Raw genomic sequence first — 24,740 nt, 5'->3', positions numbered from 1 at the left:
AATATTATTTTTACTGCTATGAAATAATTATAATTCAGTATTGCGTACTAATGTTTGTAATAGTGTAAGTAGACATTACAGAGAATTGGGGGCTACATGGATAACCTTTATTTTTTTCTATAAGCTTGTATTTATCAAATCTCTCTAATCTGTTTTTGTTTTGTTTTTCAATTGTGATTGATTTGCTGTTTAGCAAAAGGCAAGAGATAACCGAGCAGCCCTGCGCATCAACAAAGTCCAGATGTCGAATGAGACCGTGAAGAGGCACCATCCACAGCAACAGCCCCCTGAGGTGTTTGATCCCAACATACCACTAGACACAGATCTCCTGTTTAAAGACCCTTTGAAACCAAAAGAGTCAGAGCATGAACAAGAGTGGAAGTTTAGACAGGTAAGAGTGTATGCAATGAAGTCAGTCAGTCGAATGCAGCGGCAGGTCCACTTTATATTAAGACAGCTAAGAAGTGGTGGTTTAGTAAAACACCCCCTAAAGAACTACACTATCCTCCACATTAACCCTGATGACATTGGTGGCTAGTAGGTCCAGCTCTTTTTTGGCATGAGACTGATAATTTATGCACCCCTTTTGTCATCTAATGCAGCTTTTCACTCTGTCCTTCCAACAGCAAATGAGGCAGAAAAGCAAACAGCAAGCCAAAATTGAAGCCACTCAGAAACTGGAGCAAGTAAAGAATGAACAGCTTCAACAACAACAACAACAGCAACAGCAACAACAGCAAACTAGTCAGTCAGAGGGAGATGCCAACAACAGTGGTAACCAAAGCCCAGCCTCCCAGCCCAGTAATGGCAGCATGTCCCCTATGCAGCAGGTCAACCCAAAAGAGAGCTTTTCCAGGACGCTATCAGGGACACCCACTTCAGGTCCTTCAGAGGATGTGTTCTTGCGACCCCCTCCTCCCCCTCCCTCTGGGCCTTCCTCCCAACCTCAGTCTCCACAAGTTTTCTCACCAGGTTCCTCTGGTTCCAGACCATCATCTCCATGGGATCCATATGCCAAGATGGTTGGGACCCCAAGACCTCCAACTCTCGGACCAAATGCGTGTCGAAGAATGCCCATGGAATCTGGTAAATCACCCACCTCCTTGATGGAGCAGCAGGACAGAGGGAGGCCCTCTCCTGCTCATGAATCTTTTGGTTCTCCCACATCAATGACCAGTGATCCTTACGCCAAACCTCCTGACACCCCAAGACCCACTGGTGAAGTTGACCCTTTTCTGAAGCCCATGGGTCCCCCCAGAGGCAGTCAAGCTGCTCAAGGAAGGCCTCCAATGGGTTCTCCTGGCAGAGACCCATACTCAAGGCCAATGATAAGAAATGATGCCTATCAGCGCATGACCCAGAACAGGATGATATTGTCTGACCCTTATTCAAGACCTTTACTCACGCCGATACCTGGAAGCAATGAGTCTGGCTCTGTCCCTCTATTTAAAACACCTATGCCCCCTCCTCAGGCTCAGGATCACTTCAACCGACCAGGCCCACATCCTACTGACAGATTCTCCCAGAATCAGCAAACTGACCCCTATGCCCAGCCTCCACACACCCCAAGACCGTCAGCGAATGACAACTTTACCAGTCCTCCCAGGATGGGCCAGCATCACCCACAGGGGCACTCCTTTGCTCAGCCAGGACCAATTACTCAAATATCAAGAAATCCTTATGCACATGCACCTTCCACTCCAAGACCTGACCACTTCACATATGACCCTTTTGCCCAGCCTTCTGGTCCTAGCAAGCAAGCTGCTGACCCTTTCTCTCAGCCTGTAGCTAACCACCGATCCATCAATGAAGCAGGTGCTCAACCTCGACCGTTTTTTGAGCCCTATGCTCGACCACCTGGCACCCCACGTCCCCATGACAACTATGGTCAACCACCAAACACCCCCAGCCCATCCTCAGATCCCTACTCGCAGGCTCCAGCTACACCTCGCCCTAGTGGAATGAACCAGTTTTCTCATCAGTCTCACCCTGGACAGAGGATGTCCCCTTCGCACTCAATGGACCCTTATGCTCAGCCACCAGGTACTCCTCGGCCATCAGTGGGGGAAAGGTTTTCTAAGTCACCAGGCAGCATGAGGGGGTCAATGGAGCCATTTACCAGTACACCCGGGACACCAAGGCCAGGGAGTAGTGACATGTTTCCCCAGCCTGGAGTCCCAAGACCAATGCTGAATGATCCTTACAGCCATCCTCCAGGCACCCCGAGGCCTGGTCCTGATGGGCTTACCAGACAAGGGCCAAGACAAGGACCAATGGGAAGCCAGGATCCTTTCTCCCCAACCCAAGGTAGACTTCAAGAGCCCTTCCCTCACCCAGACTTACAAACACCAAAACACCCCAGTGTTTCAGACGATGGATTTATTCAGTCACCCTCAAGAAGACCGAGTCAGACACCTGTCCATGATCCATTTGAACAAGCACCCATGACCCCTCGTCCACAGTCAGAAAAAATGGAAATGAAAGATCAGTCAGTTGTGGGTAACAATGGAGCTGGCCTTCAGGACCCGGTCCAACTGTCCAACAATCCACAAATTCCTGTTTCAGCAGCAGAGGCTCAAACTGTTGCTCTTGCTGAGTGCGATGAAAGACTCAGACAGGTACGTGAACACTGTTTGTGTTGTATTCTGAATCTTATAGTTTTAAATATTAATGTTAACTGTCTAATAATATTATTAATAGCCAGTACCAAATTGGTAAGAACAACAAGAAAACTACACATATCACTACATTTACAATATTCAGAAATTGTGTGAGTATCAGACAGATACATCAAATTTTATTCTACAATCCTGTAGTTTAAAACATTTTATGATGCTGTGTAAAATGTAAAAGGAAAAACAAAATTAAAAACCAAATCAAGTAAAAATACTATAAAGACAAAGTATCACATTTTGAAACTAAAATGTAATCTTTTTTTAAAAAGTGTGTAATGCACATTTCAGTCTCTTCTTAAACCCCTCCCTATCTATACTTCTAAGTATTATGGGATTCTTCTTGTATACCAATCATGTTACAGATTAAGTTTCCTGTGAGATGTTTCCATGTATTTTTAAAGAATTATGAGATTATTTTTATAACTACATTGTTGCTTCTCTTAAATTCATGAGTATATTGGGGCAGGGTCAATGATTTCTTTGAACATTTTCAGTTCAAAAAAAAATACAAATGAAATCATTTACATATCATAGCATGTGTTTGTTTATACTTTACAGTGTCCTCTTGAAAATAGAGGACTATTTATAAACTTTATCTTCAACACAACTGTTCCAGACAAAATATGGACATACAGAAAACTAAAAGAAATCTCAAATAAAATAATGTTGTGCAGCAGCTATCTAAAAAAAAAACAAAAAAACCCCAAAAAACCCCAAATCAATTCTTTGAAAAGCTAAAAATGATTTTAAAAATTTAAATCTTTCAAACTTACAGCGACAACGAATTAGAGAACTGATCATCAAACAGCAGCAACAGAGGAGTGCCACCCGACAGGAGAGGGGCCCTCAGGAGCCTGCTGGCACTATAACCCCAGGAACGCCACGGCCATGGCCCCAAGAGGGTCCTGCTCAACCAGGGGAAATATTCACCCGGCCTCCTCCGCCTTATCCTGGACAAGGACCTATTAGAGGGCCGATGAGGTTTCCTGGACATTTTCCAGGGGATCAGCGTGTAGCCTTTCCTAATGAAGGTCAAATGCCCCGCGGCCCACATCCTGGAGATTTGAGACATCAGGGACCAAGGTTTGTTTTGTTATTCTTTTAATTACTTTTTGTGTTTCCAAATTTAAGTCTTCCCTTTATGTCTTTATAAGTTTTTTTTTCTTATCCCTCCCCCACAGGTTTGCTTTTCCACCTGGAGCTCTAGGACCTCATCGGTCTCAAGACTTCTTTCCAAGGGGGCAACACCCAATGCAAGATGTCCCTCCTCAAATGAGACGGTCTATGTCTGCTGAAATGGCGAAAAACATGGGAGCAAACCCTATGGGGATGCCCCAGCACTTCCCTCCTCGTGGTATGGCAATGCAGCAGCACAACATAATGGGGCAGCCTTTTATTGAACTGCGGCACAGAGCAGCAGAAAACAGACCACGCATGCCATTCCCTCCTGCCAACATGCAAGGAAGCAATTTGGATCCCAACTTCCAGAACCAAAGGCCTGCAGGTTTTCCAGGAGCACCCGATTCTAGGTTCCCCTTAAATCAGGGCCCCAGAATGATGGACCCTATGGCTAACCAAATTGGCCATTTACACCTCTCTGCCAGTATGGACAATCTTCATCAGCAAACCCAGATTCCAGGAAGCACACTCAAACAGTCTCCTCTGATGAGGTCCATGAGCCAGCCTGCCTCAAATGAGACTCCAAATATGTCAGCTTCCATGATCCTGTCTGCACCCCCTGCTGGACAGAGTGAGACTGTCTCGGTGACGAGCAGAGAAACTGTGGAGGAGAAACTAGATACAGAAGAATCTGCAGTCAAAGATCTAGAGGACGTGGAGGTAAAAGATCTAGTAGATGCTGACTTGGAAAACTTAAATCTGGATCCTGAAGATGGCAAAGACCTTGATTTAGAGACCAATGACCTACACCTTGATGACTTCCTGACATCTGGGAAATTTGACATCATTGCTTACACAGACCCTGATCTAGATGATATCAAGAAAGACATGTTTAGTGAGGAGCTGGATCTCAGTGATCCTATGGATGACAATACTGATGCCACAGATATCAACAAAAGCGCAAGCACCGTAACCGAGGCTTCTTCCAGTTCAGCATCTGTACTGGCAAAGTCAGAGACTATGGGTGAGCAGTCTGCAGTTGAAGTCAAGCTGGAGGTCCCTTTAAATAAGGACTCAGCTGCTCTGGCTCCTGGGCAAGAAATTAAAGCTGAGGTCAAAGATTGTCAACAACCACCTGATGTAGTAGACCAGCAAACTGCTGGAAATACCTTAATCTCCGATAAGAAAGGAGTGCTTTCTGACTCCACCCCAGTCCTGTCTAGTTTACTCATTAAGCAGCAGCCTGAAGAGCAATCATTAAACCCAATTGTTGAGTCTGTCAATCAAGGAGGTGACCTCATTGCCCAGCAGAACCAAGTCGCTGATGCTCAACATACCTCTGGACTTACAATGAGTCAAACAATACCTGACACAGTCACTGCAGGAGAGGTTCCCCTGAGTGGCTTTGGGCCAGACCATCAGGTTGGACTAACATCTGGAGTGGACCAGAGCGGTCTCACCCAGGCCCAGCAGGCAGTGTTAAACCAGGCAATGGGCCAGAATTCCCAACAACATCGGCCACTTCTGCTTGAGGAGCAACCACTCCTATTGCAGGACCTCCTGGACCAGGAGAGGCAGGAGCAACAGCAGCAGAGGCAGATGCAAGCAATGATACGACAGCGCTCAAGCAGCGACTTCTTCCCCAACATTGGTAAATGAATTTATAGCACCGCTTAGGTGTCACTTTAAGTTAAGTGCTATTTTGGTTTTTTGGGTTTTTTTAAAACATTATTTTATTTGTTTTGTTGTGTTTTGTTGTTGTTTTTTTCTTCGTGTTTTTTGCAGTGTTTATTTCTGACAGTCATTATTTTAATCTGCAGATTTTGATGCCATCACTGACCCCATCATGAAAGCCAAGATGGTTGCTCTTAAAGGCATCAACAAAGTCATGGTTCAGAACAACATGGGAATGCCTCCCATGGTCATGAACAGGTAAGAATTCCACAAGAATGCATTTTCTATAGTGAGTAGAAAATAAGATGGTTATATGGGGAGTATACATAATTGATTGGAATGACTTCTGTGTGTCACAGATTTCCACCTGGTCCAGCACCACCTTGTCCTGAAAGTGCACCACTTCCTCCACAAGTTGTTGGACAGGTAACATGAATGGGTTTTTTTCTTGGTTTTGGGGGGTTGGGGTGGGGCTAAACTTTATAATGCTCTTATCTGTTATAACCTTCTTTTTAATATATATTTTTTTTATCTCAGGATGGAAAATTGACACAAGTAACAAGACCAAGTCCGCCAAATTTCGGACCTGGATTTGTCAGTAAGTTTTCCAGAATCCCTGCGGCCTCACTGTTTTGGGTTTTATAGTCTTTTCAGGCTAGAAATATTAAGATGATTGTTTTTTTATGTTTTCAAGATTGCTAAGAAAAGAGCTTTTTTTACCACCTTCTTTCAGACAATGCTCAGAGGGCTCAGTATGAAGAGTGGCTCCAGGAGACTCAGCAACTACTTCAAATGCAGCAGAAGTTTCTGGAAGAGAAGATCGGCGCTCACAGGAAGTCGAAGAAAGCCCTGTCTGCCAAGCAGAGAACAGCTAAGAAGGCAGGGAGAGAGTTCCCTGAGGAGGATGCTGAGCAGCTCAAACATGTCACAGAGCAGCAGGGTGTAGTGCAAAAACAACTGGAGCAGGTAAATGCTTGGCCTGTCAAGCTCTAGTACTGAATTCTCTCAAACCCCCACTTCTCACAGAGACTGGCATGAGCACTGTCCTTTCTTTTATCCTGTGACCGAAGTTTGAATACTAAAAGTATTTCCTGCATCCAAACTGTTTGTCCAAATATTAGAGCAAAACACAGGGTAAAGCTTTAATAAGATCTAACTGAGTAAGGTTGGAAAAACTTGAAGTGTTCAATGTTCTGAAAGAGAAACACCCACACATGTGTGATCTAAGAGAAACACAGTTGTTGCCTTTTTTCTTTTTTTTTGATGTTCACTACCTTCACTTAATTTTTGAAGAATATGATGTTTTCTATTGCAAGGTATAATCTCTAACTGTATATTATATTTTAGCAGGCATAATTAGAGTGAAATATTAGTTGCCTTTACTCAAACTCTCTATGGGTATAGGACACAAACCACAGGCATTTGCTTTTTCTTCACCAAAACATACAGTCTTATGTCTTCACTGCAGCCCTCTTTGACTCTAAAAGTGCACTTTGCTGAGTTAAAATTTGAACATTGTTAAAAGTTATTTTGTGAATTTATAGAAAGTAACTTTATTTTTTTACTTTGTCTCAGATCCGCAAGCAGCAGAAGGAGCATGCTGAACTGATTGAGGAGTACAGAGTAAAACAGCAGCAAAACAATATGACACCTATGATGCCTGCAATGCACCCGTTGCCAGGCCCCACTGGCATGGTGCCCAGTGGCCCACCAATGGTTCAGCCTCCTATAAATCCCATGATGCAGATGCCACTTCATCCCAGCCAGCCAAATGTACCTCCACGTATGCCCAACGCACCACCTGGCTGGCATCCCGGTACTTCTATGCCCATGGGAGGACCAGGAATGCCACATATAATGCCTCCCCAGGTACCTATGGGAAATTCAGCCCAACCGCTTCAGATGCCAATGGGTAATGTACCGCAGCACTCTCAAATGCCTTTGGAGCCCCAAGCACCACCTGCTCCTCCAGGTGCCATAAAACCCATGCAGGCAGGTGGTGTGAAGTTTGATGACAACAACCCATTCAGTGAAGGCTTCCAGGAGCGCGAGCGGAGGGAACGGCTCCGGGAGCAGCAGGAGAGACAGCGGGTGCAGCTCATGCAGGAAGTCGAACGTCAAAGAGCACTTAAACACCGCATGGAAATGGAGCAGCAAGGGATGATGGGATCAGATGGGAACATGGCACCACTCTCTCAAATGCCATTTTTTAATGCAGAGCTGCCACAAGACTTCATGCAGCCACAAAGGCCTCCTCTGCAACATCAACAACAACTTGGACCAATTTTTCCTCAGCAGCAGGGTATGCAGCCTGGTATGGGCTCAGTGGCTGGAACATTTATACAGGGTGAGAGGAGAGCCATGGTGGGCAATGGCTTGATGCCACCAGAGATGGGGCCTGATAATGTTGCTCTGCAAGGACCAAACTTTCCTCACGGTCAGCCCAGGCCTCGTCAGTTCAGTGGACCAGGAATGCTTCCAATGCCAGGTGAGGGTCCACCATTTGGGGGTGACTCGTCAACACCTTTACCATCCAACTTTCCAGGCTCAGGTCAGTCTCTGATTCAGCTTTATTCCAACATCATCCCAGATGAGAAGGGGAAAAAGAAGAGGAACCGCAAAAAGAAGAAAGATGATGATGCAGATTCAGTCAAGACACCTTCCACTCCCCACTCAGACCTTACAGCCCCTCTCACACCATGTGTCTCAGACACTTCCTCTACTCCAACCAGAAATCCCCATCTCTTTGGAGATCAGGACCTGTCCAGGTCCCCTTTACTGGGATCTTCCACCCCCAGTCACTCAGAGCTTGAGCGGCAACTTTCTGGTGGGCAATCTGGACAATCTGCTCTGTCATCAGAAGCAGCGAGGGCCCAGGCACAAGCTCAGGAACATGACAGAATCCTCAGCAACATAAAGCTGGAGCAGACTGATGCTAGTGAGTGTCACGGACCAAAAGAAGGTTCCATTGGCCCAGAAATGAGCTCTGTGAAAGAAGAGGGTAACAAAGGGAGCGTGTCTCCGTTCCCTGCTGGGCAGAGTCCAAACAAAGGAGAAGCTGGTAATGAACTATTGAAGCACCTTCTGAAGAACAAGAGTACACCTCCACCTGGATTGTCTCAGCAGAGATCAGAGGAAAGCCTGCGGTCAGAGGAGGAGGAAACCACTGACTGCAAAACCTTACTGAGGCAAAGCTCCATGGACAGCAATGGGGTCAGTTTTTGTGTTAATCATATAGTTACAGAATGCCGAGGGGGTGATCAGCATAGTGAGTCATTTGCAGGCTGAGTGATTCAGAGTGATTCAAATGGGAGGGTCATCATAGCTAAATTAGAATGAATCATAGCTGTCAGAATATGAATGAGTCATAGTTATGTGTTTGAAAACATCTAACTTGAAGTCATTATGCTGCTCAAGTAAATTTTTTTTTGCTCATGTTTTGTTTGTTTTTGTTTTTTTCTGTCTCACCTCCAGGCATACTCAGATGGCACCCATGACTTTCCTGGACCTCTGCTCCCCGAGCAGAAGAAGAAAGGGAGAAACAAGAGAGCACCAAAAGCAGGAGAAAAACCTGTTTCTCGCTACAAGAAGAGGAAAAAGGAAGGAGATGAAAGGCAACTGATGCACACTGGACCAGACTCTGTAATGACCCAAATCAAACAGGTAAGTTGGTTTATTTATATATATATATATATATATATATATATATATATATATATATATATATATATATATATATATATATATATATATATATTGTTCCGTTGTTGTACCTGCTCCTCTTCCAATTGATGGGTGCTGTGTGTTGTTAGCTTGAAAGGCTGTAGTCTGAAGGCAGAATGTGAGATTCATTTGAACTTAAAATACTTGAGGACATTTCAGTGATTGTGGTCGGGATGGTTTGTGCAAGAATATATCTGGTCTGACTTCTCTGCTAACCTTCCACCGGTCTGCTTGTCTCTGCTAACACAGCAGCTCTCTCTGCTGCCTCTCATGGAGCCTCTGATTGGGGTCAACTTTGCCCACTTTGCTCCCTACGGCAGTGGCCAGCTCAATGGAGAGAACCTTTTGTCTGGTACTTTTGGCAGCGCCTCACTAGATGGAGTTTCTGATTATTATTCCCAGCTGGCCTACAAGGTGAGATCTTACTGCTTCACTAAGGGGATACCAGATAAACAAAGGGTGGGTGTGTGTTAAGTGTGTCTGTGGCACTGTGGCACTGTGTGCCTGACATTGCATTGCACTTGGCTTCTACAGCAGAGTAATTTGAGCAATCCACCGACCCCGCCGGCATCTCTTCCTCCCACTCCACCACCTGTGAACCGACAGAAAATGATCAACGGTTTTGCCACAACCGAAGAGCTGGCCAGCAAAGCCGCTGCTATGGGTAAGCACTCATAAAGGTCCAAGATGGGCTGACCGATTGTGTTTCCATAATCTTAAAATGGGAGCAGAAAATGGAAGGAGGCATTCATACATATTAACGTTGTTTTCCTGTTGCAGTCTCCAAGGGCCTGGTCCCAAAGCCGCTGCATGTTCCATTTAGGAGTGAGGAAGATCTGTTAGCTCGGGCCATCGCTCAGGGACCCAAAACTGTGGATGTTCCAGCTTCTCTTCCCACACCACCTCACAACAACCAGGAAGAGCTCAGGTAACGGATAAAAAATAGTACTTCATGATTTATTTGGGCTGCAGTGTTTTAACAGAGTTGCTCATTTATTTATTTATTTTCCTTGTTGTAGTAATCGAGGACAGGAGCCTTGCAAGGAGAGGGACACACCTGACAGCTTTGTTCCATCTTCATCTCCCGAGAGCGTGGTTGGCATGGAGATCAGCCGTTACCCAGACTTGTCTCTGGTAAAGGAAGAGCCGCCATCCCCTTGCCTGTCTCCTGTCCTCCCCATGCTTCCTGCACCTGATGGGAAAGGTAAACGCATATATCTGTTTTATTTAGTTATTTATTTTATGCAGTATATACACAAAGCTCCACTAAAAAGTAAATTCGTGGTTTTCACATTAGTGTATCCTCGAGGGTCCATTTGATGTAAATGTGATCATCTTTCCAGATCTGCAGGGGTCAGCATTCTCAGCATAAAGGCCAAAATTTAGCAATGTGATGACTTTATACAAACACACCAGCTTTGCAACTTCCACAAATGAGATGTTGCACACACTTAACTATGGTGCTCCTTTTCTGGCTTTCCATTATGTTTTTAGTGTGCATGTGCAGAATGTATATGCATAAGAATCCTTTACAGTTTGCATAAAAGTATGTGGAAGATGGCTGTGTATGCCTTTGTATGATCACATTTGAACAGTGCAGCAGTTTTTGAGAGTGGTTTGCTTTTTCAATTCATTAGGGACCCAGATCAAACTGCAGGATGTCAAGACTGAGCCTTCTTCGATGTTCTTTGGCTCCCCCTTTGGCTCCATGTCTAATGATTCCAAACAAGGGATGGTTTCTGTTGCTATCACTCTGAGACCAGCTGCAGCTGAGGTAACAATACTTAACATTTACTGAGGTTAGACAAAAATCTGACATTCCGTATTTTCGGCACTATAAGGCACATTTAAAATCCTTTAATTATCTCAAAAATCGACAGTGCGCCTTATAATCTGGTGCGCCTTATGTATGAATTCTGAAAACTCTAAATTCTTTCATCAATTTCATCAACAGTAATTTGTGACAGCAGTTTATTTCTAAATAAACTGCTGTCACTTCCAACATAAATGAAGACAGAAAACTAAACAGCAGTGACGTTTGTAGGGTTACTGAAATTGGGATAGCTGGTATGTAATCATGTGCTACGTGATCGCTAGCGACACAGCTATGTTAGCATAACATAAACAGTGAAGCTGGAGGGTGAATGCTAATGCTTGTTTTGCTTAATGCGCCTTATAATCCGGTGTGCCTTATGTATGAAAACAGACCCGTTCATTGACAGTGCGCCTTATGGTCAGAAAAATACAGTAATTCTTTTCCCAGTTCTCTCATTCTATATCATATCAGACATGTGCATAATCTGGCCACACAGTAAGAGAAAGATAATTATTGCAAGGGTTTGTTTTAAGGAGGATGCTTGTTTTTATTAGTCAGAGTCTAATTCTGAGAAATTACAGAGTTCTTAAAATAATAGCTTAATTTTTCTACACACATTATTTTAGGATTATTCAAGTTCTGTTAATTCTTGCACGTGCAAGATATTTAAAGCTGCATATTAACTTAGCTATCCTAGTTTATTGGCAGATTTCATTTTACATGAGAAAGTAAACTACTTTTAAATCAGCTGATATTGGCATTTTAGTTCCTAAGAGATTCACTTCTTAATATTAAATCAGAGGAGTAATACAGAAGTCAACATTTAACAGCTTTAAGTGCCTTTTTACTTGGAGCACTTGGGTGACTATGGTGGACGAATTTAGAGGACAACTTGCATTGCTCTAAATTTCTATTTATTTGTTTTATTTATTTTTCAGAACATTACCGGTGTGGTGGCAGCCATTTCAGACCTCTTGTGTGTGAAGATCCCCAGCAGTTATGAGGTCAGCAGCACCCCAGACAGGGGGCCCCTATCTATGGTCAGCGGTCAAAGGGTGGGCCCACATGGCATGGAGCCACGGCCTCCCATGCTTTTCAATGGACAAGGAGACAGTGGAGGACTGCATGGACGGCCGGGACAAATGATCAGAACCAGTGGACCACAGGGAATGATGCAGCAGCAGGCACATCATTTCCGTTTCCATCCCAACAGCCCAGGTAGGGAATAAAACTAAATTAAACAAGAGCATCTCTGATTCCACCCGGTGCAGTAATACAGCCTGTAATTGAAATGTCATGTTTGATTTAAGCTAAATATAATCACTCCCCGTGAAAAAGCACAATTCAGCAATACTCTTTTGATACCTAATCACTTCCCTTTAAACATCCATAGGAGCGCTTTTGTTTTTTAACAGTTTTTTGAGTGTACCATTATTTATCTGAGGCTGAAGGTAGCCTACAGTCCAATTCTATAAAGGCTGTTTTATTTTGTTTGCTAAAGTTTGTTTAGTCCAATTAAAGATTCAATCATCTGTAGGTTACTGTCAGAGATGTTAAAAATTGATCTAATTTTGCATCACTTTTCTGTTACATCAGGCAATGCTGGAGCTCGAGGACCTGATCACAAGATCCCTGGCAGCTCTGGATGTAAACCCCAGTGGTGCTGCCACTGTAAGGTGGTGGTTCTGGGAAATGGAGTGCAGAAAGCCATCAAAGACCTCCCTGTTCACATGAAGGTACCAGATGCATTGGCTGCACAGTCATGTATATATTAACTGTGCACACCACCTGTCAAATAAAAGCTAAAAGTTGAAATTATAACCTTTACAGGAAGCCTGAATGGACTGAGGATGTAGTGCTTCTCCATTCCTTACTCAGAGATCAAGGCCACAGATAATAAATTGCTTCTGATCGTCAGCAGCTCTCATGAACAAAAAGGCTCTGATATCTAACGCCGTTGACTAAAGTACACCATATTTTAATATAGTGCCATGTGACAGTTTTGCCCCTGAGCAAAATTTCTATCACAAGTAAAAGATGAGCTGATTTCCAAAAAGCATTAAGTCAAAGATGACACATGGCTTTAATATTTTAACAAAGATTACTTTTCTATATTTAGTAATTTATTTATTTTTTTAATTAGACACTCTGCAGGTCAGCATCTGTGGTACCACAGTTTATCACCTTGTGAAACAGAGTCTAAGAGTCTTCAGATTCAAACTTGTTCTTGTTCTGTCTTTACAGCTTGAACCTCTTAAGGTAGTAATTCATTGTGAATAATGAGTCCTGCAGTAGATGCTTCCTTCGGTTGATCTTTTTTTTTTTTTTTTAAATAACGTTCGATGTATACGTGCAGACTTTGCTGTTCTTTAAGTAAATCTGCTCCTTCCTGCAAATTATTCTGCATGCCGCTGTCAATAAAAGCCAAAAGCATGACTCATTAGTCTGTGAACTTAGCAGTTAGTTAAAGCTTTCATTTATGCATCACATAACCTTTTATAATGATGACTGTGTCCATGCCAAAGCCCCGATGAGCTAGTTAAAATGTGAATTTTTGGTAAAGTTATCCGAGAACTCAAGCTTTAGCTCCTTTCCTTTTTACGGCTGTGAAATTGTACAAAATGCAAATTTGCACTAATGTTGCTTGATATGTTGAAATTATGTTTTTGTTTTAACTTTATGCATTTTGGAGATGACTATAGCTTTGATTTGTGTAATGACTCCCACTGTCAGAAATTTGGATCATTTCAATGTCATGTATACATATAATATTGAGATTATTATATGAGCTGTGATTGGTTGGCTTACCAGATTTTTACGTTGGAGAAATGAAGTATTAAAACTCCTTTCACCCTGAAGGGCCACACTTATCAATATATTCATATGCACGGCACTGGAATAACACTGAACATGTGCTCTGATTATGTAAATCTTTCCTAATGGAGTTAAATAGATTTCAGATCAGTTAGTAGGTTAAACAGCAGTATTTAGGTTATTTAAATATTGCATAATTTATTTTTCAACATCGCTTTGCCTTGAGTGGCTTCCATTAGTCAGATGTTGACTTACACCTCATTCCTAATTCAGCTTCTTCAAACTTGGACTGATTTTCTTCTCGTTAGGAATCTGAAGGCCGTTTTAAATCTGAAGACGACTTGGTCTTCTGCAGCCACAACTGCTTCCTTCTCTACTGTTCATCACCACCACTGCAGTCCAGATCAACCACAGAATCTAAGGTTTGTACCACTGTAACCCATGCACATCTCCTAGAAATCTGAGTCTTAAAAAAGCATTTGACTTTTATGTTTGGCACTTTTTTTTCCCTTGTCATCTTCCCAGGAGTCTGTGTCCCTCCTCCCAGCCTCTGAGCAAACAGAGAGCCTTTCTAAAACTCAGCACCAGTACAGTAACAACATGTCCTCCCTGGATGTCCATTGTCTGGCCCAGCTTCAGCCAAAGCAGTCACCCCCCTCTACACCTCCCATCCCATTCCCTTCAGCAGGTGAGACACCCAAGACTGACGCAAAATCCGATGCCCTCAAAGTGACAGTGAAGCTGAAGTCCAGGCCAAGGTCCCACGACGGCTGGCATCAGGGAAAGAGACAGAAAGGACTCCGATGGAGGAAATGGACTGTCCAGGTGGTGGTGCCAAGAGGGAATTCGCAGCTCCCGGATGAGGATAAGATTGATGAGCTCCTGAAGAAGCTTGGAGCCTCCCTGCGCCCTCCAGTGTCACTCAAGGACCAGAGACGCTGCTGTTTCTGCCATCAGTTTGGAGATGGAATGACTGATGGTCCTGCCAGGCTGCTCAATCTAGATCTCGATGTGTGGGTTCATCTCAACTGTGCCCTTTGGTCGACTGAGGTGTACGAGACTCAAGCTGGCGCCCTCATCAACGTGGAGCTTGCGCTGCGGCGTGGTCAAACTATACGATGCGCCTACTGTCAGCAGACCGGAGCCACCAGCGGCTGCCACCGCCTGCGCTGCACCAATGTCTACCATTTCACCTGTGCCCTGCATGCTCAGTGCACCTTCTTCAAGGATAAGACCATGCTCTGCCATGCCCACAGGCCCCGGGGAACAGCGGGACATGCTCTGGAGCACGAGCTGCGATGCTTTGCCGTGTTCCGGCGTGTTTATGTCCAGAGAGACGAAGTGCGTCAAATTGCCACGGCTGTGCAGCAGCCCGAGTTAGGTTACACCTTTCGGGTAGGCAGTCTGGTGTTGCATGCGATCGGCCAGCTCACACCGCTACAGATGGCGTCCTTCCATTCCTCAACAGCCATCTTTCCAGTTGGCTATGAAGCTTGCCGCATTTACTGGAGCATGCGCCATGGCAATCGCCGCTGTCGCTACATCTGTTCAGTTGAAGAGAGAGACGGGATACCAGAGTTTACCATCAGAGTCATCGAACAAGGCTACCAAGACATGGTCCTGACTGACACCTCTGCTAAAGGTTTGCCCTCAGGAAAAAAAAATACTAGTGTGTGTTTTTGTGGCTAATGAAACAGTTTTAACCAGCTTCTGTTCTTGTCTCTGCTCTTGTCATTAGGAGTGTGGGATAAGGTGCTAGGCCCAGTTGCTGAGAAGAGAGCTGAGTCAGGCACTCTGAAGCTCTTTCCTGTTTACCTGAAAGGAGAGGATCTGTTTGGGCTCACAGTTCCTGCAGTTGCCAAGATCACAGAATCGGTTTGTACCTACTTTGGAGGATTTCATCAGCTGCAAGAATTTAAAAACATCAACAAATCTCTAAATGATGCTTTTCATCTGGTTTCAGCTCCCAGGAGTGGAAGCTTGTGACAGGTACTCGTTCCGTTACGGACGCAACCCTCTCGTGGAGTTGCCTCTCATGTTCAATCCAGCTGGTTGTGCCCGCGCTCAGCCAAGAACAAGCTCTCCCTACACCTCACTGGTGATAAGGTAACTTTGTTTGAAGTTGACATTAAATTAGCTTCCTGGGAACGTTCTGTCTCCAAGTAAATAAGTCAGAGTTAATAAAATGTTCTCCTTCTCCACCTCCCTCCTAAAAATAAAGGCCTCAGCCACAGGCTGTATCCAGCAGCAGTGCCAGGTCTAACCAGAATGTTGCCCAAGGAGAAGGTGGCGCCCCCCATAATAAGCCTCCGGTGGTGCACCCCAGGTCCTCCCAGTACCGCTGGATGAAGAGTGAGTGGCGAGCCAACGTCTATCTGGGCCGCTCCCGCATCCAGGTGAGTCGACCAGATTTAAATTCTTTTTAAACTGTCAGAGTGAGACTGATGCTTTTGTTTTCCATTTCCTGTTGACTAAATGAAAACCTGCTTATTTGACATATTCACAGGGCCTGGGGCTGTTTGCTGCTAGAGACATTGAAAAACAGACAATGGTGATTGAGTACAATGGAACCATCCTCCGAAATGAGGTCGCCATCAGGAAGGAGAAAATCTATAGGTCTAAGGTAAATATATGTGCTGCAACATTGTGTTTCTTTAAAATGATCTTTTCCAAAAGCTAAGAGCATTTCTTCTCTTCCTTGTAGAACCGGGCAGTGTTCATGTTCCGCATCGACAGCGAACATGTTGTTGATGCCACACTTAATGGAGGGATCGCAAGGTACTCTGAGCTTCCACGAACTGTTTGAGCATTTTCATAAATGTATTTATGACAGTGTAGCATTTCTTTCATGCTCACTTACTGCAACAAATGTCATTCAGTGTAGCACACCGATGAGCCACAACATTAAAACCCCTTGCGGGTGAAGTGAGTAACCCTGATGATCTCAGTGCACTGGTATCTGTCAAGGGGGTGGTTACAAGAGGCTGCAAGTGAAGAGTGAGCTCTTGAAGTTAAAACAGGGAAAAATGAGCAAGCGCAGATCTGAGCGACTTTGACAAGAGCCACATTGTTATGACTAGATGACTGGGTCAGGGCACCTCCAGAACAGCATGTCCGGTGGGGTGTTACCTGTTTCCAGTGGTTAGCACAAGTGATGAGGGCTTAAAGCACATTGATGTGTGGGAGTAAAGGGTGGTTCTGTGATCCCACAGAAGAGCACCTCCAGCACAATTTACTGAAAACTGGTTATGGTAGAAAGTTATCAGAATCCACAGTGCTGCACAGGGTTTTCATACTGACCACTATCCACTGCCAAAGGAGGCAAGGGTGTTAACTCGGCTTCCAAGTCCCTGAAATCTCAAGTCTGTTTGAGCATCTGTGGGATTTTTGAGGAAGGAAAAAGAAGTAGTTAGATTTATGGATGGCCAGCCTTACTTCTTACAGGACTTAACTGATGAGCTGCTAAGATGGAACAAAGGTTTTGTGGAGTGCACGCCTCAACGTCTTAAAAGTAGCCTCTCCATATCTGTCTTACCGATATAATCTTCCAGTAAAGTGGCACAGACGAAACTCTGCTTCTGTGTGTGGGAGGCTTGTCTGCAAACTGGTACATATTGCAAATGAGCATCAGGGGGTTTTTTTCGTTGCTGCTGTAGACGTTGGCCTTTTTTGGATTTTGTTATCAAAGTGATGGCAGTTCAGTTGCATTGTCAAAAGGGCCCAAACACACATGAAACCAGAACTAGAGACCATGTTGGAACAGGTTCATGCCCTTCTTCATAGTTTGTGAAAGATGAACACTCAGTAGTCAGTACTACTTTGTTATGAGTTCTCACTGACAAAATCTATCCACAGATATGAAAACCCCGGTAAACATACTCTAAACTGCCTTTGCGTCTCATTTTGCCATGCTGACCAAACACAGACTCACAAGTTGGAAACAAAGCTAGTTTCTTTTGAATGTCATAATTGTTTTGTTTTTTTAAATGTTGGCATTTTCATCTTATCACCGTCTGCCGCTGCGTGTCTGAATCAGCTCACAGAGGCAGCAAATGAGCCTTTAGTTGCAAATAGAATCTGCAATCATTTAAATGTGGTCGGCTATGTTACAGTAATGCTCTGAACGCTGTTTCACGCGTGACTCATGCTTCTTTTTCAGATATATCAATCATTCTTGTGCCCCTAACTGTGTTGCTGAGGTGGTAACATTTGAGAGGGGTTACAAAATCATCATCAGCTGCATTCGCAGAATTGAAAAAGGAGAGGAGGTTGGTACACACACACACACACACACACACACACACACACACACACACACACACACACACACACACACACACACACACATATATATATATATATATATATATATATATATATATATATATATATATATATATATATATATATATAAAAATTTTCTGTAATTAGAGTTTATCCCTGTTCGTTTGCATGCATATGTGGGTGTAAACGGTGCAGTTGTGATATAGCCATGGGTGTTTCTCCCGTGTTTGTTTTCTGCAGCTGTGTTTCAACTACCAGTTTGACAGCTTTGAGGGCCAGCACAAGATTGCTTGCCACTGTGGAGCTCCTGAATGCAGGAAGTGGATTAACTGAGCAAAATGGAAACGACGAACCCAAACGCATTCCTTGCCATAGCGTGTGGAGGATGCTGTGATCTCTGCACAGAATAAATAAGAGACTTCACACTAAAGTCATTTTACGAATGAGCAGAAGGCCTGAGCCCTTGGAGAAATAAATGAATCGGTGTTGGTTCGTCAACAACGTGGAATTAAAAATAGGCGGAGGAAGGGAAATATAACACAGTAGCAGGAAATGACTCGTGCCATATGTGAGGGGCTCTGTCGACGCCTCCGTCTGTATGTATCCGTGTGTTTGTTTGGTGTACATGGGGGTGCGGAATCCACCAGCGAATGAGAAAGCACTGTGTGGGGTGCGGCCTTATTGCTTACTAAGGGCAGGCCCTTTTGTTCATACTGTTAATGTATACCGTTTGACTAAATGTAGACATCACTGAATGAGGAATGTACAGCAATGAATACCGCGAAGGGAATATTAACTTGCACTAAAAATAAAAAAAATAAACAAAAAAAAAACCCATACACACACCCACACACACACACACAAGCTTTTAAATACTTGATTCCATGAGTCAGTTTTATCATAGGTCTCTGTCATGTGATTTGTGTGGAATTCGAGAGGTTTTGTATTTATTACTGAGTGAATGAATTTTATTCTCAAAATGAGATCGAGTTAAAAGAAGGCTAGATTGCTATTGTTTTTGAAGATTGAAGAAGACATGCTGTTACTTTTGTATAAATGTACATAAAAAAAACCAACAAAAAAACTATAGGAATAACCGACCAAATACTACCTTAACCTTCTCGATGTTTGGGTGTTTTTAAAAATTGTTTTTGTTCTGTTTGTCATTGAAATTTATTTAAGATGGACGTTATTTCAGTTTGAGAGTATATATTATGATTATTCTGTACAGAATTTGTAATATAACCACAATAATTCACAAAGTATTTTTGTTGTATTAAAAGTACGGTATTGTAGCGTAGTGTTTTGTGACTTACACTTACTTTGACCACTCTCAAAAAAAAAAGAAATATTTTTGTTGACTAATGTAACAAGTAATCGGTTACAGAATCAAAAAAAAGACTCTTCAGATAGTAAAAGATCATTGTGATCTGTTTGCTGTTAATCAGGTTTGATTTTAAAGAACTGTGAATTAGGTTTTAAAACCCAAAAAAACTGCTTTTTAACTTTTTATCACAAATGGAAACAGCAACATGTGTTAACCTGTTTTTTTGTTGTTGTTGTTTTTTAAACTTTACTTTTAACACAAATAAGGTGCGAACGTCTAATAATGTTGTTACTTAGACGAACCACTGCGCGACAGAAAGAATTCTATGGAGAACTGTAGGTTGTTCTGCCTTTTGTTTTTGTTTCGTTTTTTTGGAAAGAGATGGCATCCTGCTTATAATCAGAAATATTTCTTATACTGACACTTCACAAGTCACATGCTAGAAGCAGAGGAGTTTTTGCGTGCACAATTTCAAGTTGACTGTAAAATTTTGGAGACAGTCTTAGAACTTGTAATGTATATGGCATGTATTTTTTTAACTTTCCGAAGACTCAATTGTATATATTTTTCTCAATGAATGGTTGTAACAAAATTGTTTCTTGGATATTTTTTCTTCTCTTGTACGATACATCATCCTGCCAGTGTGTTTGTGCTACATTTTCTTGGTCGTGTAAAGTAGTCATTTCTTTTCTTTTTGTTTTTATTTTGTTCCTTTTCTTTTTCGTTTCTTTTTTTTGTTTCTTTCTCTTTTTTTGAATTGCCTTTTGAAGTGTACAGAGTATGAGGTTTGGAGTTTGTGGAATTGAATTTAGAAACATTTACAAAAATAAACTATTTTACATGTTAGCAATTTGTTTGTGTTTTCAATGATTGCACTTTCTTTTCTTTTAATTAAAGCTGGGAAAAGGAATTTGTTGCATGTTGCTAGCACTGAGTTGGATCCCATAAAGGTCCTGGAAACATTCCTCAGACTTTTCTCCATATTGGCATGATGCCAGCACCACATCCAAAAGGTGCTTTTTTTTTTTTTCTTGAGATCTGGTGACTGAAGGTGATTTTCATGGTCGAAAAACCAATTTGAGATTATTTAAATTTTGTGATGTGGAGCATTATCCTGCTGAAAGTAGATTTCAGAAGATGGCTACACTGTTGTCATAAAGGGACATGATCTGCAAACAATACTCGTGGAGGCTGTGATGTTTAAATGATATGAGGTACTAAGGGACCTCAGGTGTGCCCATTAGAATAGATGCAGGGATGGAGTGCTGTGACTGTAGCTCAGGAGGTTGTTTGTTTGATACCTGTTTTGAGCCATTCTACATGCCAAATATACCTGGGCAAGATAATTTCCCCCAAGTTGCTCTATGATGCATCCATTGGAGTGTAAATGTTAGCCAGAAAGCAGTTAAGCCTAGAAAAAGTGCTCGTAAGAAAGAGTGTGAACTGGTGAATGAGGCATGTTGCTTTCAGTGTTGAGGTAGAGTAGAAATGAGCTGTATAAGAACCAGTTCATTTACTATGCTTCATGCTTAGGCCACATTTGGACCCTACCATCCAAACGTAGCAAAAATTAAGACTCGTCAGACAAATTTTTTTATGTCTTGTATTGTCAAATTTTGGTGAGCCTGTGAGAACTTTATCCCAGTTTCCTGCTCAACTCTAACAGGACCCAGTGTGGTCTTCTGCTGCTGTAGCCCATCTGCTACAAGTTTGGGGGTGTTGTGCATTAAGAGATGCTTTTCTGCTTAGTCGTAACAAATTGTTTCTTGAGTTACTGTAGATTTCTTACCAACTAAAAGCAGTCTAATTATTTTCCTGTGATGTCAACAATACATTTTTGCTCAGCGAACTGCAGTTCTGCAGGAAAATCCCAGTGGATCAGCAGTAACCATGCCATGCTCACAATTAAATCGCCCTCCCTCCCCATTCTGATGCTCAGTTTGAAGAAAGTGGTCAGAGTGGATGTGTGTTCTCTGTTTAGTTCAACCAAAGCTTCAAACATACTAGCAAATAGGCAAATAATGAGTCATAAGCTATGCTGACTTCTAGATATGTTTCCATTCATCAGCTGTAGAGACTTTCATAAAAATCTTTTATTATGATCACAGACTGTTTATGACTTTATGACTGTTTATGGACATGTGATCAAGGAAGCCAAAGAGTTGTTCTTCTCAGATTGTTCAGAGTCCACATTAAATGATCCACTATGTCAAAACGACTGAATAACCAAACATTTATAAAAGAGGTATTTTTCCTTCTTGGGTCTTCAGTCATCTTGTAGCGATCCCACTTTCTCTCAGAGCCCGGAACCCCCTCATTATGCTAGCATGCAATCTCGATGGCACTAAAACACGTGTTAACGTTCAACCAAATTTAGTTAATTGTGTGTGCTGTGCTTGCACATTTACTGGGTATCACTCCTGTGGACCTGACTGTTGGTAAAAAAAAAAAAAAACCCAAAAAAACCCTGCTACATCTTTAAACCACTCATACTCCATGAGAAACATGTTATATAAACTTTGAGCTTGAACAAATAAAAGCTGAGTTTAATTATAGCTAAAAGCATAATTATGTGTTTCGTTTTGTGTTTAAATAACATCTTGACACATAGAAGACATAGTGCTAGGTGGCATCTTGGCATGATGGTACGAGTAAGCGGGCAAAACACACACTCTGTTGTGCTGTGCACTCTGCATTTGATTGGTACTTGGAGGGCTCGGTGCTCATGTTCTTAAACTACCCATGTGGATGGACACTAAATAGTACCAATACACCTCATGCAACATTTGGTATAGAAAGATGCTTCACTGTAAGCACGTGGAAATTAAAGACTGCTGTTTACACAGTATGTGTTTTTTTTTTACAAAGAAGCCAAGAAGTATATAAGCTTTTAAAAGTTTATCAAACAGAAAACTAAATAAATTCAAGTCAGCATAAGCAACGGACAGTGCACAAGAGAGGTGGAGGCAGGGTGGAGTGTGTGGAGATGAGTGTCAGGGTGATTTGTGACAGAAGAATAGCAGCGTGAAAGAGGTTTACAAAAAATGGTAGTGAGACCTGCTATTGTATAAGTTTTGGAGACAATGAAAATAACAAAACGACGGGCGGTTGAGCTGAAGATGCTGAGATTTTCATTGGGAGTGAGCAGGATGGTCAAAGTAAGGAATTGCTTCAAGAAAACGACCACTCAGGTTGGATGGTTTGGAGATAAAGTTAGAGAAGCAAGGCTGGGATGCTTTGGATGTGTGCAGAGGAGGGGCAGTGGATGTACTGACAAAGGATGCTGAATATGGATCTGCCAGGCAGGAGGAAAAAAGGAAGCCTGCAGAGAAAACTCCTGGATGTATAGTGAAGCTGGGCATACAGAGGAGCATGGTAGGGACAGGGTGAGGTGGAGTCAGGTGTGGCAATGAAGATGATAAGATAACTCTTTGTTATTGCACAGTCATACATAGTACAATAGTACAATGAGATTGGAAAACTGTCCTACGTCGGCACTACATATAACACAACACGACACGATATGACACATCACAACGCAACACAAACAACACAACACAGTATATTAACTTAGTAATAAAAAAAGAACAATAAGTGTGTGTGTATTGCACACTGTTATTATTGCACATTAATTATTATTGCACCTTGTTATAAATATAAATATTATTATTATTATTGTTTTAAACATTGTTACCTCCCCCCCCCCAAAAAAAGTCCAGGGAGGTATCCAGTCAGGTCAGCTATTTGCATTGATCAGGGCTATTGCCCTGTTGTAAAAGCTGTCCTTGAGTCTGTTTGTCTGGGACCTCAGTAGCTTGAACCTCCTGCCAGATGGCAGCAGCTTAAGCACCCGGTGTCCTGGGAGTGTTCCATCCTGTAGGATGCTGTGTGCCCTCTTGAGACAGCGAGTGCTATACAGGTCCTTCAGGGAGGGAAGAGAATGTCCAATGATTTTTTGGGCCATATTAATGGCCCTCTGGAGTGCCTTTCTGTGTGCTGTGGTGCAGCTGGAGAACCACACACCGATGCAATATGTCAGCACACTTTCAATGGAACAGCGGTAGAAGACGGTCAGCAGCTCCTTCTTCAGGACCATTTTTCTGAGGATTCTCAGAAAGTGGAGACGCTGTTGGGCCTTCTTTAAAACCGCAGCGGTGTTAGAGCTCCATTGGAGGTCTGTGTCTATGTGCACACCCAGAAACTTGAAACTGGAGACCCTTTCCACACACTCCCTATTGATGCTGACAGGCTGCAGCTCGGACTTCCTCCTTCTGAAGTCAACTACCAGTTCTTTTGTCTTGTTGGTATTGAGGTCCAGGTTGTTATCGACACACCAATCTGACAGCCTCTGAACTTCAGCTCTGTATGCCATCTCATCTCCCCCTGAGATGAGCCCCACCACGGTGGTATCATCTGCAAACTTGATGACTGTGTTGTCTGGGTGGGTACTAACACAGTCATGTGTGTACAGAGTGTACAGTAGGGGACTCAGGGATCAGTGACTGAGCAACTGCTGCAAATCACTAAAATGATCCTAACTTATAAATAACCTCAATGCAGTGCATTTACACTTAGAACTTGTCAGTGTAAAAAACCCCAAAACCCTGTAACAACACATTTAATCCCTGAGATATCTTTATATAAGAAAAAAAAAACAGTTCTGGTAGCTTGCTGCCCAGAAAGTTTATTTATTTTTACTGTGGACTCCTTGGGAAAGGAAATGACATTTCTATAGTAGATAGAGGGGTAAAAAGACAAACCAGGAACTTGTTGGTCATTTAATTGTTTATTTATTACTTAATTAGTTTGGTTTAGTGTTTATCAATAGCAGAAGCTGAAAAAACTTCAGAAAATACAGCTAAAATTCACAAAATTGTCTCTCCATATTTTACAGAACTCGCCAGTGGACCCGATGGAAGGCTTTACCGGGGCGATTCTGTCCCCAGGGCCTTATGTTTGACACCCTTGAGATGCACGTGAAAATAGTAGCAACGATTTATTAAAGTATGAACTTCAAGCACAGAGCTACTACAAAATCAAACAAATGTTTTTAACTCCGTTTAAGGACAGAGAAGCATGTTGATATATATATATTTAAATCCCTGCAGCTGTGGAGGTTACCACAGAGCTGTCAGGCCTGCATTTAACTTTGAAAGAAACACGGAAAGAGTAAGATAAACACGCTGTAAGATGCAGGCGGTATAAAGTACCGGTCACGATTCCTCCATTTTATTCGCACTAATTATTGTTGTTGTTGTTGTTGTTGTTTTTAAGCTTTTCATTCATATCCAGCCAGAATCAGAGTGGC

The 24,740-nt window shown here is 42.7% G+C and overlaps 1 protein-coding gene across 8 annotated transcripts in view; it reads left to right on the top strand.

The window, feature by feature from the left end:
- The window catches only part of kmt2cb (lysine (K)-specific methyltransferase 2Cb), a 94,822-nt gene extending 74,544 nt beyond the window's left edge, over positions 1–20,278 (top strand). For 6 of the 8 annotated variants that reach the window (XM_082513910.1, XM_082513908.1, XM_082513915.1 and 3 more), the window contains 26 exons: positions 194–391; positions 627–2,618; positions 3,451–3,758; positions 3,857–5,445; positions 5,615–5,726; positions 5,828–5,894; positions 6,006–6,066; positions 6,202–6,434; positions 7,044–8,681; positions 8,943–9,131; positions 9,441–9,605; positions 9,726–9,855; positions 9,972–10,119; positions 10,211–10,395; positions 10,829–10,965; positions 11,946–12,225; positions 12,604–12,743; positions 14,130–14,243; positions 14,347–15,463; positions 15,560–15,696; positions 15,785–15,927; positions 16,043–16,217; positions 16,328–16,444; positions 16,526–16,599; positions 17,981–18,089; positions 18,346–20,278. In XM_082513910.1, the coding sequence (XP_082370036.1) occupies positions 194–391; positions 627–2,618; positions 3,451–3,758; positions 3,857–5,445; positions 5,615–5,726; positions 5,828–5,894; positions 6,006–6,066; positions 6,202–6,434; positions 7,044–8,681; positions 8,943–9,131; positions 9,441–9,605; positions 9,726–9,855; positions 9,972–10,119; positions 10,211–10,395; positions 10,829–10,965; positions 11,946–12,225; positions 12,604–12,743; positions 14,130–14,243; positions 14,347–15,463; positions 15,560–15,696; positions 15,785–15,927; positions 16,043–16,217; positions 16,328–16,444; positions 16,526–16,599; positions 17,981–18,089; positions 18,346–18,438 (9,651 nt within the window). In that variant the 3' untranslated portion in view covers positions 18,439–20,278. The remainder of the gene's footprint in view (positions 1–193; positions 392–626; positions 2,619–3,450; positions 3,759–3,856; positions 5,446–5,614; positions 5,727–5,827; positions 5,895–6,005; positions 6,067–6,201; positions 6,435–7,043; positions 8,682–8,942; positions 9,132–9,440; positions 9,606–9,725; positions 9,856–9,971; positions 10,120–10,210; positions 10,396–10,828; positions 10,966–11,945; positions 12,226–12,603; positions 12,744–14,129; positions 14,244–14,346; positions 15,464–15,559; positions 15,697–15,784; positions 15,928–16,042; positions 16,218–16,327; positions 16,445–16,525; positions 16,600–17,980; positions 18,090–18,345) is intronic. The other 2 variants (XM_082513909.1, XM_082513912.1) reach the window with 2 other exon arrangements.
- Positions 20,279–24,740: the final 4,462 nt, after the last annotated feature.

The sequence above is a fragment of the Aulonocara stuartgranti genome (genome assembly GCF_965226115.1).
Source record: "Aulonocara stuartgranti genome assembly, chromosome: 18".
Classification (NCBI taxonomy): domain Eukaryota; kingdom Metazoa; phylum Chordata; class Actinopteri; order Cichliformes; family Cichlidae; genus Aulonocara; species Aulonocara stuartgranti.
This window is presented reverse-complemented; position numbering and strand designations above follow the sequence as displayed.